Genomic DNA, 14349 nt, shown 5'->3' with positions numbered 1-14349 from the left:
AAGAATCTGCCTGCCAATGCAGGACCCACAGGAGACACGGGTTTGAGCCCTGGGTCAGGAAGATCCCCTGGAGAAGGAAATGGCAACCCCCTCCAGTGTTCTTGCCTGGAGAATCCCAAGGACAGAGGAGCCTGTGGGCTACAGTCCATGGGGTTTCAGAGTCGGACATGACTGAATGCTCATACCTATCCTATCCCTAACCTCTGAAACCTGTGACCATGACCTTACTTGGAAAATAAGGGCTGGGAGCAGCTGGCCTCTCCCCAGCCGATTTTTTTGGATCTGCTATGACAGAGGTAAGTAACGTTCTTGAGGTGAGACTGTCTTGGATTATCCAGGTGAGTCCTGAGTCCACGACCTGGGTCCTTATAGGAGACAGACACAGATGGAATGGAGAGTCCCTTGGACAGCAAGGAGGTCAGACCAGTCAACCCCAAAGGAAATCAACCCTGAATATTCATTGGAAGGACTGATGCTGAAGCTGAAGCTCCAATACTTTGGCCACCTGATTTGAAGAGATGACTCACTGGAAAAGACTTTGATGCTGGGAAAGATTGAAGGCGGGAGGAGAAGGGGACGACAGAGGATGAGATGGTTGGATGGCATCACTGACTCAGGGGACATGAGTTTGACCAAACTCTGGGAGATGGTGGAGGACAGGGAAGCCTGGTGTGCTGCAGTCCACGGGGTCACTGGGGGGATATGACTGGGTGACTGGACAACCACACCTGAGTTCACAACCTGCGTCCTTATAGGAGAGAGACAGACACACAGAGGTGAAAGAGGAGGCGAGGCGATCAGGGACGCAGGGGCTGGAGTGATGCAGGCGGCCACCGAAGCTGGAAGCAGCGCAGAACGGATTCTCCCATAGACCCTCCGCGGAGCCTGCTACCTTGCCCACACCTTGGTTTCAGAACACAGACTCCAGAACTGTGAAAGAGTAAGTTTACATTATTCCAAGCAACCAACAGTGGCTTAAACAGGGGCAATTTGCTACGGCAGCCCTGGGAGACGAATACAGTGACTGAACTCCCTTTTCAGACCTTGCTCAGGAAATGCTAAGAGATCCAATGGCTCAGTGTGCATAACACAGCTTGGTGTGCGTTTTCTCATATTCTGTCAAAATTACCTTGAAGCACAGGTTTTCAAAATGCAAACGGAAGCAATCATTTTCAGAACCTGTGAAGCACCTCCAGAAACCCTGGAAGTTCATGAAGCACACTTGGAAAGTGCTTGTCCAGTGTTTTCACTCAGACAGAAGAAATCCTGGTTGAGGGGGGAGAGAGCTTGGAAAACAGGGCTGTTGGAGCTTCAAGAAGAACCACAGACTCACCCTCTTCATGTTAAAAAGGAGGCAAGGGCTTCCCTGGGGACTGACACAAGGCATCCTGGGTCCCAGTGGAGTTTTGAGAGAAAGACACATGAGCTCACATCCACTCCTCCTTTGGACTCCTATAAAGAGAGCACGGTTGATTTAAAGGAAAGCCCAAATTAATAAAAGATTCCTATCCTCTTGCAGGAATTCTCATGGTTGGTGTAAAAGATTTGCACAATAGGAACTTGTTAACAAATGAATTCGCTTTAAAAATGTCTTATTGGGCTTCCCGAAAGGCTCAGTGGTAAAGAATCTGCCTGCCAACGCAGGAGACATGGGCTCTATCCCTGATATCCGGGAAGAGCCCACGTGCTGCGGAACAGCTGAGCTGCTGTCCCACAGCTAAGCCTGTGCTATGGAGCCCGCGAGCCGCAACTAAGGAAGCCCTCGCACCCCAGAGCCCGTGCTCCGCGGCAACAAGAGAAGCCTCCGCAACAAAAGCCACGCAATGAGAAGCCTGCACACTGCAACTAGGGAGTAGCTCCCGTTCGCCACAGCTAGAGAAAAGCCAGAGCAGCAACAAACAGCCAAAAATAAAAATTTAAAAGGTCTTATTAAAACTCGAGAACGGTGGCTATCAGAGTCAGAAACTGCAGCAGGCACAAGCTGAGAAAATGTCTAGCTCACGCCCGTCACAGAAGTTCTTCCAGGTCACTTGAGGTCTGGGCAGCCAGCCTGGTTTGGGGGAACTGTTCTTCCCACCCTGAGCCACGTGGCTCGAATAGAGAGCATCAATAGAAAGTTTCCAATGACTCCACCTCCCCAGAGCCAGTGATTGGTTGAAGCGCCTGCACTCCTCAGAACTGGACCAATCATAACCCTCTACAGCCTGGCTGTCCCAGGTCTGGCCAATCAGCGACTTTGCCCAGGATCTTTCTTTTTGGAAATCTGAGAAGCACTTTTCTCTCTCTCGGGTCCCAGTGCTCTTGGGGCTCCGAACCTGCAGAGGGGATTAAGGCAGGCAGAAGGACTAAGCGACAGAGTAGAGCTAGCTGACCTCACCGAGCTTTGGTTACTTGATTCTCCACATTTCCTTTAACTGCTTGCATTGGTTGGAGTTGGATTTCTGTCGCTTGACATCAAAGTATCCTGAAGAGAGTAGGCAGCACTTTGCAAATATCATGTACTATTTCTTAAGAAAATAAACGTAGCCACAGAATGCAAAGTATGTGTAAAATGTAAGGGAAATATAGACCTCATCAGTTGAACTGGGTAGGATCCGATGATCCCGGTTTAAAAAACAACGCTGCAATGAAATGTTGGGGAATCGGGGCTTGACTTGATGATGGAATTGCAGCTGGTCAGTCTGACTTCCTCCAGAATCTCTAAGTGCCCGGAGAAGCACAGGAGGCAGAAATAAGCAGCTGCTGGTGGTGCAGGATTCCTAACTCAGAGTTAAAACAAAACAGGAGCTGGGCTGTGAGTGCAGATAAACACACTTTCCCCACAAAGTCACTACTCGGCCACTGAAGAAAATGAACCAGAAATAGAAAAATTCCGGTTATCCCGCTGTACAGCACAGGGGACTCAGCTCAGCGTTCTGTGGCAGCCTGGGTGGGAGGGGAGTTTGGGGGAGAGGGGATGCATGTGTAAGTGTGGCTGAGTCCCTTTGCTGCCCACCTGAAACTATCACAATATTGTTAATCACCTATACTCCAGTATAAAATAAAAGTCCCACTTACATGGATGAAACTCGGATGACAATCTGTCCCTCCACACAGACTCCATTGTGGTGAGCATCACGAAAAATGAGCTTACCCACGGCCCATGCGCTTGACCCGGTAGAGACAGCTGAAGGCCAGGGCGCCACGTGAGAGCTGAACTCGGCTTCCCAGGGCTGAACAGCTTTCCTTTTTCTTCTGCCAGCAGAACGCTCTTCTCACCCACCCACCTCCCCCGAATTTCCTAAAACCCTGTCTCTTCCCAGGCCGTCTTACTTTCATCGTCCAGCTCTTCCGTCCATCTGCCCTCGTGCCAACAACTCCTTCAGTTTCGCTCTCCTCTCCACATTTTGCTGAATTTTCTTACAGGTTCTTGGCTTCTTAGCAGTCACAGTCCTCCACCATGTTCTATCCCCTGTGGCTGTCCAAATTTATCGGGTTTGTTACCAGAGAGTCCAATAAAACAGGCCTTCTCTGGGTCTTAGCTTCGCCTCTTGTTCCAGACGAAAGATGCTGGCGGGCTCCAGGTCTTGATTTCCAAGGTCGGCGTCCAGGGACCCACACTCCCAGATCCCGGCGTCTCCAGGGCACTCAGACTCAGGGTTGGGGTTGATTTCACATTTCCACTGTAAGACATCCTGCCAAGTGACAAGCCATAAAGAGAACTAGGCCTTTTTTTCCATACTGTGGTTTTCATTAGTCCTGTGTGTGTGCGCCTGCCTATAATAACAGGTACTCATATGCTCTGGCTCCTAGAACTTCTGCTCCATCCGGGCTGCAGCTGTTTGGAATGGTGTCCCCGCCTCGGCTTGGAGCCACGCGAAAGCCGACTTCAGCAGAACCCTCAGGTCCTCAGCAGTGTCTGGTTTAACAGATGATCACGGGGAAGACACAGGTCGGCGCCTACAGAGGGGTGAGTGGGGAGTGCTTTTGGCTAAATCAGGGTTTCTCTGTGGTTCCCGCTTTTTTAAATGCATGACTTCTTGGCTGCTCTTTCCTCAGAAAATGCAGGAAGCTGAGGAAATTCTCTCTTTTTGGCAAACGGCACCTTCTCGACTTTCTTCCAGGGCTTTAAAAAAAATTTTATTTTGGAAGTTGATTTTATTTACGTTACTGCAATAGAGAGAGCACCCCTGGTCTAAATGCCAGGATGTCTCAGTAGGAGGGTTTCGCCTGAGACTTTCAAAGGGGGAAGAGGCAGGTTATAGGTGGGATGACTTGTTTTTGGTCAAGATTGTTTTTGTTCAAGGCTTTCATCCCCCACAGGGGCTAAAAGGATGTTGAGTAACAGCCCCCAAGTCCTGAGGTCGTCTGTTCCTAATTATTTGTTCCACAGATATTCACTCTGGCTCTCCCGTAGGGGGAACCACGGAACAGATGTATCCGTGCGACCACGTGCAGGCTGGGGGCTTCTCATGCCAGGAGCGAGGGCCATTCATGCTCATGTGACAGCTGCCGTGAGGCTGCACAGTCACAACACTTCCCGTGATGCTGTAGGGGAGGATGCGTCCCGTCGGGGAGGGACCGGCGTGGAGGGAGGTGGCCGGAAACGCCTTTCCCAGAGAGGAGAAATGAGGACCTGGAGCTTCCAAGGATGCAGAGGGCTGGAGCTGATGGTGAGACCGCGTGGATCCTAGCCCCTCGGGGTGCCAAGCCTGTCTGAGGTTTGCCAGCTGCCTGACACAGAAGGCAAGTGGCAACCAGCTTCCCATCCCCGGTTTTCTCCAGAAAACGAAGTCAATGGTAGTGCTACGTTTGTTTTCTATGCCGAGGAGCAAATTACCGCCACCCTGGTGGCCTTACGCTACCCCCACTGACCCGCTCTCCGAGCTGCAGGTCAGGGTTCCAGCTCAGCGTGACTGAGTGCCCAGCACAGGCTTCACAAGGCTGAGGTCAAGCTGTCCGCCAGGCTGCGTGCTCCTCCGGAGAGTCTGCAGAAGGCTCTGCTGCCGTGTTTGTTCCGGTTGTTGGACGAATTCCTCTCCTTGTGGTTGTGCAACCGAGGGCCCTGTTTCCCGGCTGGCTGTCAGCGGGGCTCAGCTTAGGTCCTGAAGGTCACTGTCTCTCTTGCCACAGCCCCCCCACCCCATCTGCAAGTCAGCAGAGGCACTTCCAGCCCTTATTCGACTTCCTCCTCTTTGATTAGCTGGAGAAAACTCTCTGCCTTCAAAGGGCTCGTGTCATCATGTCCAACACAGCCAGGTCAGCATTGCCAGCGTTCACTGGGTCACAGAGAAAGCGAGGGACTTCCAGAGAAAACACCTATTGCTGCTTCACTGATCATGCTAAAACCTTTGTGCGGATCCCGACAAACTGCGGGAAATTCTTCAAGAGATGGGAATACCAGACCACCTTACCTGCCTCCTGACAAACCTGTATGCAGGTCAAGAAGCAACAGTTAGAACCGGACGTGGAACAATGGGCTGGTTCCAAATCAGGAAAGGAGTACGTCAAGGCTGTGTGTTGTCACCCTGCTTATTTAACTTATATGCAGACTACATCATGCGAAATACCAGGCTGGATGAAGCACAAGCTGGAATCAAGATTGCTGGGAGAAATATCAATAACCTCAGATATGCAGATGACACAACACTTATGGCAGAAGGTGAAGAGGAACTAAATAGCCTCTTGATGAGGGTAAAATAAGAGAGTGAAAAAGCTGACTTAAAACTCAAGATTCAAAAAACTTGAGTTTTTTGGTCATGGCATCCAGTCCCATCACTTCATGGCAAATAGATGGGAGAAAAGTGGGAACAGTGACAGATTCTATTTTCTTGGGCTCCAAAATCACTGTGGATGGTGACTGTAGCCACAAAATTAAAAGAAGCTTACTCCTTGGAAGGAAAGTTATGACCAACCTAGACAGTGTATTAAAAAGCAAAGACACCACTTTGCTCACAAAGGTCCATCTAGTCAAGGCTGTGGTTTTTCCAGTGGTCATGTACGGACGTGAGAGTTGGACCATAAAGAAGGCTGAGCACCAAAAAATTGATGCTTTAGAACTGTGGTGTTGGAGAAGACTCTTGAGAGTCCCTTGGACTGCAAGGAGATCCAATAAGTCCATCCTAAAGGAAATCAGTCCTGGGTGTTCATTGGAAGGACTGATGTTGAAGCTGAAACTCCAATACTTTGGCCACCTGATGGGAAGAGCCGCCTCATTGGAAAAGACCCTGATTCTGGGAAAGATTGAGGGCAGGAGGAGAAGGGATGAGATGGTTGGATGGCATCACCGACTCAGTGGACCTGAATTTGAGCAAACTCTGGAAATGGTGAAGGACAGAGGAGCCTGGCGTGCAGCAGTCCATTGGGTCTTGAAGAGATAGATACGATGTAGTGACTGAACAATAAGGACAACAAATATCTGGGTAATCTCCCTATCCCAAGGTCACCCTCTCTGGTAGATAGGTTTAGTTACATCTGTAAACTCCCACCAGGGCCGGGCCTCTAGGGACGTGTCTAGGAATCATACACCTTCTTCCTGAGAAATTGTGAGGCCTGAGTTAGCAGGTGTATGTCAAGTACACGGCAGCTACCACGCCTGTCTCGGGCAGGATTTGCATGCAGAGAACTGGCCAGCCCTTCTCACAGATGGACAAGGACTTGGCTGGGGGTGAAGGAGGCGGGGTGGCAGCTGTTAGGACCAGCGGAGCAGTCGATGAGCACCTTCCGGCTCTCGGCCAAAGGGCTTCTTTCTGATGACACTGGAGACAGGAGGTGCGTGTCTCCCTTGCGTGGTACCCTCCCCAGTTTGGCTCTTTGCCGCGCTGACTACGGCGAGGACTGGGCTTTGGGATGAGGCACTAGGAAGCTGGCCCAGTCCTCTACGAAACCATCTGCTTGGAGCTCTTGGCTCTGACAAGAGGGGAGGTTTCCTCCAGCTGAAAGTCCAGGGACTCAGAAACCACTGAAGTCATAGCTTTTCCCCAACTAGCCCAGCAAGGCTCTAATTGGGAGAGAAGAGAAATGGACGTCCGGACTCCCACCCCCTCTGCTAACCACATGCGGGTGGGTGGTGGCTGAGGGCCCTTTTCAGACCCGTTCTCAGCCTGGCATCACTGGCGGAAGAACCAGCAGGGGGTGCTGGCCTTGCTGACTCTGGGCGAAAGACAGACAGCAGTCTCTGAGCTGGGCCCTGGGCTTCTATCCAAGGCTCTGTAGGGGAGCCGCCCGTTCCCAATAACCCTGCTCTCCAAGTGATCTGGGCGAGCGTGAGATCAGTAGGAAAGAGGCAAAAAGGAAGAGGCGAGAAGAGACGTTATTTTTCCTTCCCCAGATGCACGGTGGGAAGCAGCTTTCCCTCCGCCGATTCCTAGGCCAGACCGTTCTCGTGCCTGGTTGAACTCTTTCTCGTCTTGTCTGGCTCTCTCCCTGCCCTCCTATCACTGCTTTGGCTTCTGGAGTTTGTCAGAGCTTCTCCCAGAAAAACTGGAGCCCGTTTACTCCCCATGAACGCCTGTCACTTTCGCAGAGCTGCAGCGTCTCTTTGCTGTGACTTTCAAAGAGAGTCTTGGGCCAGACTTTCTTCAGTGAGAGCAAGTATGCAGGAGGGGGGAGACGGGGCATCTGATGGGGGGAAGAGCACAGATGGACACAGTCGGTAATTACAGGAAAGCAGAGCCTTCTTGATCCTGGAGGAGGGGGTCCAGAGAGAAAAGCAGAGAGAAGAGAATGTGTGTCTGTGTCGCAGCTGCAGGAGTTTTTACACCACGGAGGCATGACCCCGTTTGACCTTGACTGTAAGAACCAGAGGGTTACAGAGGAACCGACCAAAGATATGTGGGCGCAAGGCCAAGCTGAGCTGACCGGCTTTGACAAGTCAAAGGACAGATGTGGTCTGGTTCTCGCAGCTTCTGGGAGGGGGCGAAACCCAGAGCTCAGCCTCTAAGCTGTGAGGGTAGTGGCACCGTGAACCTGGGCTCCAGGTATGCACTGCCCTTCATCACTGCTTTGACAGGAAAAGGCGGAGAAGGCGATGGCACCGCACTCCAGCAGTCTTGCCTGGAAAATCCCATGGATGGAGGAGCCTGGTGGGCTGCAGTCCATGGGGTCGCTAAGAGTTGGACACGACTGAGCGACTTCACTTTCACTTTTCACTTTTATGCATTGGAGAAGGAAATGGCGACCCACTCCAGTGTTCTTGCATGGAGAATCCCAGGGACCAGGGAGCCTGGTGGGCTGCCGTCTACGGGGTCGCAGAGTTGAACACGACTAAAGCGACTTAGCAGCAGCTTGTTGGTTTAAGGTCTGAAATACTGACGACCCCATTTCCCTGGCTCCCCGTGCCCCCTCTGGCTCCCCGTGCCCCCTGACTCCCTGTGGCCCCCTGGCTCCCCGTGACACCCCTGGCTCCTGGTGCTCCCTGGCTCCCTGTTCCCCCCGGACTCCCTGTGGCCCCCCTGGCTCCCCGTAACCGCCCCTGACTCCCTGTGGCCCCCCCGGCTCCCCGCGACACCCCTGGCTCCCCGTGCCCCCCTGACTCCCTGTGGGCCCCCTGGCTCCCTGTGACCCCCCTGGCTCCTGGTGCTCCCTGGCTTCCCATGCCTCCCTGACTCCCTGTGCCCCCTGACTCCCCGTGGCCCCCTGGCTCCCCGTGGCCCCCTGACTCCCCGTGGCCCCCCTGGCTCCCCGTGGCCCCCCTGGCTCCCCGTGCCCCCTGTGTCCTCACGCCCGTCGAGGGCTGGTCCTGGACCACTGGAGGGATCAGCGGCCGACGATGCAACAGGAACATTTTCCCTGATTACTTTTTTAACCTGGATTGTGCCTCACTGTGGTGTTGGAGAAGACTTCTGAGAATCCCTTGGACTGCAAGGAGATCCAACCAGTCCATCCTAAAAGAAATCAGTCCTGAATATTCATTGGAAGGACTGATGCTGAAGCTGAAATCCAATACTTTGGCCACCTCATGCGAAGAGCTGACTTATCTGAAAAGACCCTGATGCTGGGAGGGATTGGGGGCAGGAGGAGAAGGGGACGACAGAGGATGAGATGGCTGGATGGCATCATTGACTCGATGGACGTGAGTCTGAGTGAACTCCGGGAGCTGGTGATGGACAGGGAGGCCTGACGTGCTGCGATTCATGGGGTTGCGAAGAGTCGGACACAACCGAGCGACTGAACTGAACTGTGCCTCACTTAGTTACACTTTGAGGGGGACAGAGAGGAAGGGAAGGAAGGACGGCACTTAAAGAGGTCTGCAGCAGGCTTCAGGTCAGCACGGGGATCGCCCACCCGACCCATGACATGCCTTTCGCATCGCTTCAACTTAACTAGATATTGACATTCCATGAATGAATATTGATCGAGGACCTGAAATATGCAAAACAGTGTGTGAGCTCCATCTTCCACTGAAATAAAAAAGGGATGTGCTGGGAGGCGGCAGGTAAGATGGGACATATCCTAACTCTGGTCACAAGCTCAAGTTATAGGAACGTACTTCTAACTTCATGCATTGCTTGCTAGGGCGGTGGTTAGAAGAATCAGTCAGGCAGACCGACGGGCTCACCTGAGCACGTGGGAGGGCGGCTGACTTGGCTACTGTGTTACCTGCGCTTCTCCAGGTGAGGCAGCTGGTTTGCTGCCACAGTTATTTTGGAAAGCAGCTAACGTTAAGTAATTATTGGCACGACGGCATCCACATATGTGTGCAAAGCTCTGGGTTTTCAGTACTGGCTGGATAGTGGCTGCAGACGAGGGTGGGGGCGCGGGCTTGTGTGTGCAAGAGAGAAGCGGTTGGCACGGTCCCTCCCTGCTTCTCTCCTCTGCTGTTCGTTCTCGCCGTCGGCACTGAAGCCTGCAGCTCTCGCTGGCCCTGCGCATCACAGCAGGTGCGTTCACGCGTGCTCACGTCGACGGGGCACCACCTCACGTAAGGTGACGGTGGCTGTCTCTTATAACGGAACTCTGAGTGCGATGCAGATGCATCCTGGCTAGTGGGCCTTCCATGCTCCATTTATGATTATTATCTTTTGTTAAAAATTCTTCTACATCATGGTTTTATTTTATTTATTTATTTTTTGGCCATGCTGTGCAACATGGGGGATCTGACTTCCCTGACTGGGGATTGAACCTGGGCCCCCTGCATTGGAAGCTCAGAGTCTTAACCACTGGACCACCAGGGCAGCCCCCCACATTCCATTTCTAGCCTGATGAAGTGCTGGTTACTCAGTCGTGTCCGACTCTTTGCGAGCCCATGGACTGTAGCCCGCCAGGCTCCTCTGTCCATGGGATTCTCCAGACAAGAATACTGGAGTGGGTTGCCGTTCCCTTCTCCAGGGGATCTTCCTGACGGAGGGATCAAACTCGGGTCTCTGCATTGCAGGTGGATTCATTAACAGCTGAGCCACCAGGGAAGCCCTGATACACACCACATAAGCTGGAATATGCTTATTAACATCCTTGCCTGGATGCTTACCATGCACTCTGGGTGAAGCTTCTCTGCCTCTAGGGTCCAGTTTCAACACTTGGAAGAACAGCTCCCCCTCCTGTTATAGCCCACAAACCTCATCTGAGCTCTCATGGATTAAGAAGAAGTAATGGGCTTTCCTGGTGGCTCAGCTGGTAAAGAATCTGCCTGCAATGTAGGAGACCCCAGTTGGATTCCTGGGTTGGGAAGATCCCTTGGAGAAGGGATAGGATACCCACTGCAGTATTCTGGCCTGGAGAATTCCATGGACTCAACAGTCACACAGAGTCGGACACGACTGAGCGACTTTCACTTCACTGATGAGTCAATATCACAACTATCACAGTCAACCGACCACACAAACCCATCCCGTTACCTCCGAGTACACGAGGCCACAGCCCCCACCCATCCACTGTTAAACGGCCAAGATCACTCCTAATCAGTAAACGAAGTTTTCTGACACGTAATGACACAGAGGTCAAGCTCAAAATGGTCTGTAGGACAGACTGGTGACAAAGAGTCTTGCTTTTCTGCCAAAATACTCCTCCGACTCTCCTTAAGGACCAAAGTAGCATACAGAATTTAAGGCCACAGCTGTGTGAATAAGTGGATACTGATCAACACTGACACAGCGCAGTCTCCCGCGTCCCCCCTCAAATCCTCAACTGACGTGTCGATCATTTTCCAAGGGCATAATTTAGTAGTTCACCGATCCTCATGTGGTTGATGAAATAAAGGTAATATCGAAAATGACAGCATCTGAGAAGCAATCTCAAACTGCCTTTTTATTGCATTCAATTAGCAAGAGACTTGGGAACCACTTTTTAATATAAAATTATCAGCCACAGAGTTGCAATTGAAACGCACTGTAGCGACTTCAGCTGATAACTCTCATTTTTTCTCTTTACTTTCCAAAGGCCCCCTCCACCCCTGGCCACTCTCAGTGCTATAGAATGAGGAGCAAACAGTTTTTATTTGGACAAGCGCTGAATTTCCAGAGACTTATGTTTGTCCATCCTCTGGGGGGACCATAAAACCAGCCAAGAGGGCTCATTTGGAAATCTCTTGTGTTAAGAAAAGTGATGAATGTGTCCAAACGTGAGCTGAGTTATCCTCAGACCAGTCCATATTCAGCCAGAGTCCTAACTCCTCCAAGGCCTCTGTCATCAGCTGGGGGTCTCGGAACTGACCATCCCAGCTTCTCTAACACCCTCCCTCCCCACCCCTTCACACACACACAAAATCCTTCTTGATATTACCCTACATATGTTTGGCATTTCCCCCTCTATATTTAGTCTTGGATGTAAAAAAATTCCCAGGTAGTCTATGCAAGCATGGAGCCTCAGCTCCAAGTGAGCCCCCCCCCCAATAATAAAACTGCTCGTAGGTTATAACACTCAGGAGAAAGGGGCAAGCCACGCTTTACACTTAACAGAGTGGTGACCACTTGGGGAAACTGACTTTCTGGCCCGCTGACCTCTCCTGATCTCTGACCCGGGGCAGGGGAATAAACAAGAGGGGAGAGCGGGGTTTCCGGGAGTAGCCCTGGTTTCTGAAAGGCGCCCAGGTCTAGAGCTAAGTGCTGGGTGCGGAGAAGCGCTGGACTTGCTCTGTTTGGAAACCTCATTCTGGAAAACCGAGATCCCACATCAGGAGCGGGAGCGAGGAGATGGCCCGGGAACGGAAGGGGCCTGGGGTGAACCCCGGGGGCTCAGGGGCGGGTCTGGGAGCATCTCCGGCGCGCTACTGCCTGCAAACTTCTCTCCCCGAGATGGGCGCGGGCGCAGCGCGGGGCGCGCGGCGCGGCCGGGGGCCGGGCGGGGCTCACCTGTTCCAGCGGGCCACCTTCCTCCGGTAATAGCGCAGCGCCTCCGGGCCGGCCAGCAGCGAGTCTTCGGGCCCCAGGAGCGGCGGCTCCTCCGGCTCGTTGTACAGCGGGTGCGCGAAGAGGGCCCGCAGCTTGGAGCCGGGATCGCCGCCGCCGCTCGGCTCGACCCGCCGCGGGGCCGAGGGGGCCGGGGCGGGGGCCGGGGAGGCGGCACGGCGGGCGCACGGGCAGCCGAGCGGGCGCTCCCGGGGCTGCAGGCGGCTCCGCACGCGGGGCCCGAGGTGGAAGTAGAGGTCGGCGGCCAGCAGTGCGCCCAGCAGCAGCAGGGTCAGCAGGCGGTCCCGGCGCAGCCCGGGCATGGCCCCGCCGGGTGCGCGCAGAGGCGCCCGAGCCCCGCGGCCGGACGCGCCGCGCGCGCGGAGCCCCCTCCGAGGGGGTCGCCCTTGAAGTCGCGGCCGGGGCGCAGAGCGCGCGGGCGGGGGCGGCGGTCCCTCTCCGCGCCCAGTGGCCCCCGGAGGCCGGTGTCCCCGGGCCCCTGCTTCTCACACCCTCTGCGCCCCGGGAGCCGCGGCAGGTGGAGGATCGGGGCGCCGGGCCGCGGGGACGGGCGGCGCTCGCCTCCCGGCGGCGGCGGCGGAGGAGGGCGGCCGCGGAGCGCGGGGCGTCTCTCCGGAGGATGCGGTCGCTCCGGCTCCTCCGGCGGGCGGCGGGGACGCCCGTGCCCCGGCTCTTCGGGCCGAGTTGGTGTGCGCGCCCGGCCCCCGGGGGAGGGGTGACGCCGCCGCCCCCGCCCACTGCCGCTGGCACCTGCCCCCGGCGCCGCCCGCCCGCCCGCCCGCCGACTCCGGGCCCTCTTCCGGCCCTGCCCGGCCACCTGGTCGCCCGGCCACCGCGCGCCGGCCTCTCGCCCCGGACGCGCGCGGGCCCCGCTCGGGGCTCAGCCAAGCGCTTGAGGGGGCTCGAAGCTGCGCACGAGAGACCTTCGATTTTCGTGTTTATTTCCTAGAAACAAGACAGCTCCCTGAAAGCCTTTCCCCTTAACAGCCGCCAGGTGTGTGTGCGTGCGTGTGTGTGGCCCTTTCGCTCTCTGCGTCTTCCCGCAGAGCCCGGTCCAGATCCAGAAAGACCGCGTGTCCGGTGTTCGGCGCGTAGTAGGCGCTCAGGAAACAGCCGCGCTCAGCCAGGGAAAAAGTTTGACCTTTGAAAAGAAGTCTTGCCGACTTCCTGTCTGGATGGAGCGCGGTCCCCGCTGTGCCCGCGTCTACGGAGCGGGAATGTGTCCTTTCGCGAAGGAGCGGGCCCTCCCGCTGACCCCACTCCGAACTTCGTGCTCAGCTGGGTGAGAAAGCGGGTCCGCCCAAATGAATCATTGAAGGACTGTGTTAGGCTTTCCCCTGGTATCCTGTGAGGTCATTCACACCCCTTCCCACCCCTTTTCCCTTTGAGGAAGACGGAGGGCGAGGTGGTTGCCCGGCCCTGAACTCCTGGTTCCTCCGTTTAATGAGCTGGTGGGATGGAGACATGCTGGTCTGACGGCGGAGGCAGCAGCCCACCCCCCCACCCCGAAGCCCTTCCTGGGTATGAAGAGGCATCTTTGCCAGGAGCTGCCCGCCCAGGCACAGAACGTCCTCCTTCTGTGAACTTGGCTCTCTAACCCCCTCCTGCCCTCCTGGAGTCAGAACTCTCAGACGCACTTGGGCTTGTGGGTTCAGATTCGAGTTCCTCCCCCTGTGGCTTGGTGGGAGATCCCTGTGGCCTCTGCCAGCCCCATCATCTGTTAATGAAGCTAATAATAGAGCTTACCCCACAGGGTTGGGCTTCCCTGGTGGCTCAGGCCATAAAGAATCCGCCTGCAATACAGGAGACTGGGGTAAGATCCCTGAGTCAGGAAGATCCCCTGGAGGAGGAAATGGCAACCCACTCCAGTATTCTTGCCTGGAGAATCCCATGGACAGAGGAGCCTGGCAGGATGCAGTCCATGGGGTTGCAGAGTCAGACACAACTAAGTGAAGAACACACACACACACACACACACACACACACACACACACCCATAGGGTGACTGTGTGGCTTAAAGTGGCTC

At 54.7% G+C, this 14349-nt stretch overlaps 1 protein-coding gene across 3 annotated transcripts in view; it reads right to left on the bottom strand.

Annotated features, from left to right (window-relative positions):
- FAM20A (FAM20A golgi associated secretory pathway pseudokinase) overlaps window positions 1-13044 on the bottom strand; it is a 40279-nt gene extending 27235 nt beyond the window's left edge. The window contains exon 1 of one of the 3 annotated variants that reach the window (XM_061393009.1): window positions 12267-13044. In XM_061393009.1, coding sequence (XP_061248993.1) covers window positions 12267-12625 — 359 coding nt within the window. In that variant the 5' untranslated portion in view covers window positions 12626-13044. Of the gene's footprint in view, window positions 1-1333; window positions 7520-12266 lie in introns of those variants that run through there. The other 2 variants (XM_061393010.1, XM_061393011.1) reach the window with 2 other exon arrangements.
- Window positions 13045-14349: the final 1305 nt, after the last annotated feature.

Source organism: Bos javanicus, chromosome 19 (assembly GCF_032452875.1).
Source record: "Bos javanicus breed banteng chromosome 19, ARS-OSU_banteng_1.0, whole genome shotgun sequence".
NCBI classification, from domain to species: Eukaryota; Metazoa; Chordata; class Mammalia; order Artiodactyla; family Bovidae; genus Bos; species Bos javanicus.
Note: the sequence above shows the minus strand (reverse complement) of the source record. Positions and strands in the feature narration are given on the sequence as shown.